Source organism: Pseudopipra pipra, unplaced genomic scaffold (genome assembly GCF_036250125.1).
Source record: "Pseudopipra pipra isolate bDixPip1 unplaced genomic scaffold, bDixPip1.hap1 HAP1_SCAFFOLD_56, whole genome shotgun sequence".
Lineage (NCBI taxonomy): Eukaryota > Metazoa > Chordata > Aves > Passeriformes > Pipridae > Pseudopipra > Pseudopipra pipra.
Window position 1 is genome coordinate 60,001 of NW_026991046.1, and position 2,500 is coordinate 62,500.

At 75.3% G+C, this 2,500-nt stretch overlaps 1 protein-coding gene across 1 annotated transcript in view; it reads left to right on the forward strand.

Moving 5' to 3' along the window:
- The window catches only part of LOC135408667 (collagen alpha-1(I) chain-like), a 3,890-nt gene extending 2,805 nt beyond the window's left edge, over positions 1-1,085 (forward strand). Inside the window, exon 2 of the mRNA XM_064643719.1 lies at positions 1-1,085. This exon is cut by the window's left edge and continues 1,513 nt beyond it. Coding sequence (XP_064499789.1) covers positions 1-1,085 — 1,085 coding nt within the window.
- The last annotated feature ends 1,415 nt before the right edge of the window (positions 1,086-2,500 follow it).

Genomic DNA, 2,500 nt, shown 5'->3' on the forward strand with positions numbered 1-2,500 from the left:
GGCCGGCGCCGCCGCCTTCGGCCCGCTGGGCGGGTCCCCGGCTTAGGGCCGAGGAAGGGGGAACGAACAAAAGAGCCGAGGCGCGCCGAGGGCGCCGCCTCGCCCGACCATCGGGCGGTCCCGTCACCGAGCCCCTCCGGCAACCGGCCGGGCCCAGGCGAGGCCGCACGCCCACCGCCAGTCCCCGGCACGCCGCCGGCACCGCTGCCGCCCGGCAGCCGAGGACAGGGCGCCGCCACCCAGGCCCGGGCCATCTTCGGGGCTCTCGGGAGGCGGCCGGGGAAAAAGCCCGCGCGGGCTCGGCCCTTCGAGCCCCGGCCGCCAACCGCCCGCAACAATGCCCGCCGCCGCCGCCGGACGACGGGCGCCGGCTTAAGGCCGGCCCACCGAAAGGACGAGACGCCGCCGCCTCGCCGCCCTCGCACACCATCGCCTTCGCCCGGGGCCCTCGGGGAGCCGGCAGCCGCCACCGGCTCGGGCTGGACGCTGCTGTCGGGCCCCCGCGGGCCCCCCTCGGCCGTCCCAGTCCCGCACTCCCTCGGCTGCGCTTTCGCGCTCGGCTCTCGTCTTCCTCTCCCGTCATCGGGCCCGCCCGAGGAAGCCGGTCGAGAGCCCCGCGGCTTTCTCGCGCCGGCCTTCCTGCCGCTCGTGGGGTTGGCCGGCCCGTGGCACGCGCCGAAGGCCGCGCGGCAGCAGACGCGGAAGAAAAGGGGCCCTCGGAACCCGCGCTGCTAGACAACCCCTGCCCACAATACGGACAGACGCGTCCTGGCGCCGCCGCGCCTCCGAAGCGGCTCGAGGCTCCTCAGCGGGGAGGCGCGCGAGAGCAGGCCGCCTCTCGCCTAGACCTAACCGGAGGCGGCGCCCGACAGCGACCCCTTGGCCGACTTCCGGGGCCGGCCGCGACAACAGGTCTACCCCGAAAATGCCGACAGGCGCCTAAGTCCCGCCGGAGCCGGGTAGACCTGGTGGCCCTGCGCCGGGACGCCGCCGGGGCGCGGGCCGCCTGCGGCGGCCGCGGCGGCCGCATCGGCCGGCTCCGGAACCGGGTAGACCTGATGCTCGCCAGCCCCGGAACCGGGTAGACCTGATGCTCGACAGCACCCGGCGGGGCACGAGGCCGGCCGCGCCCGACTGGGCGAACGGGTCGGCCCGGAAGCCCGGGCCACCAGGTCTACCCGCCGAGCTCGGGCACCAGGTCTACCCGCCGGGCCCGAACACCAGGTCTACCCGCCGGGCCCCGACACCAGGTCTACCCGCCGGGCCCGGACACCAGGTCTACCCGCCGGGCTCGGACACCAGGTCTACCCGCCGGGCCCGGACACCAGGTCTACCCGCCGGGCCCGAACACCAGGTCTACCCGCCTAACCCGAACGCCAGGTCTACCCGCCGGGCTCGGGCACCAGGTCTACCCGCCGGGCCCGGACACCAGGTCTACCCGCCGGGCTCGGACACCGGGTCTACCCGCCGGGCTCGGACACCGGGTCTACCCGCCGGGCCCGGACACCAGGTCTACCCGCCGGGCCCGAACACCAGGTCTACCCGCCTAACCCGAACGCCAGGTCTACCCGCCGGGCTCGGACACCAGGTCTACCCGCCGGGCCCGGACACCAGGTCTACCCGCCGGGCCCGGACACCGGGTCTACCCGCCGGGCTCGGACACCGGGTCTACCCGCCGGGCCCGGACACCAGGTCTGCCCGCCGGGCCCGGACACCAGGTCTACCCGCCGGGCTCGGACACCAGGTCTACCCGCCGGGCCCGGACACCAGGTCTACCCGCCGGGCTCGGGCACCAGGTCTACCCGCCGGGCTCGGACACCAGGTCTACCCGCCATGCTCGGACACCAGGTCTACCCGCCGGGCTCGGACACCAGGTCTACCCGCCGGGCTCGGACAACAGGTCTACCCGCCGGGCTCGGACACCAGGTCTACCCGCCAGGCTCGGACACCAGGTCTACCCGCCGGGCTCGGACAACAGGTCTACCCGCCATGCTCGGACAACAGGTCTACCCGCCGGGCTCGGACAACAGGTCTACCCGCCGGGCTCCGAGAGCAGCTGTACCCACCGGCACCCCCGCCGCCGAGCCCAGTCGGCCGCCGCCCTGCCACCTTAAGAGAGTCCCAGCTACTCCCCCTCTGGACCCGCGCCGCGGACAACGCCCTCTCTTTCCCACTCGGAGCCCCGGGCAGGAACGGCGGCGCCTCGGCACCCGCCGAGGGCCTCGGCTAAGCGCTCGGAACCCGCTCCAGCCACCCGACTCGGAGAGCGGCTCGAGCCGACGAGCCCGGACCACAGGTCTACCCGCTGCCCCGGGACACCAGGTCTACCCGCCGGCTTCGGACCAGGGGTCTACCCGCCGGGCACGGACGACAACTCTACCCGCTGCGCACCTCTGCGGCCGAGCCGAGGCGGCGGCAGCCGTGCCACCCGGGCAGAGTCCCGGTTGCTCTCCCCGTTTCCCCGCCCCGCAGAGAACGTCTCTTCTTTCACCCTCGGGGC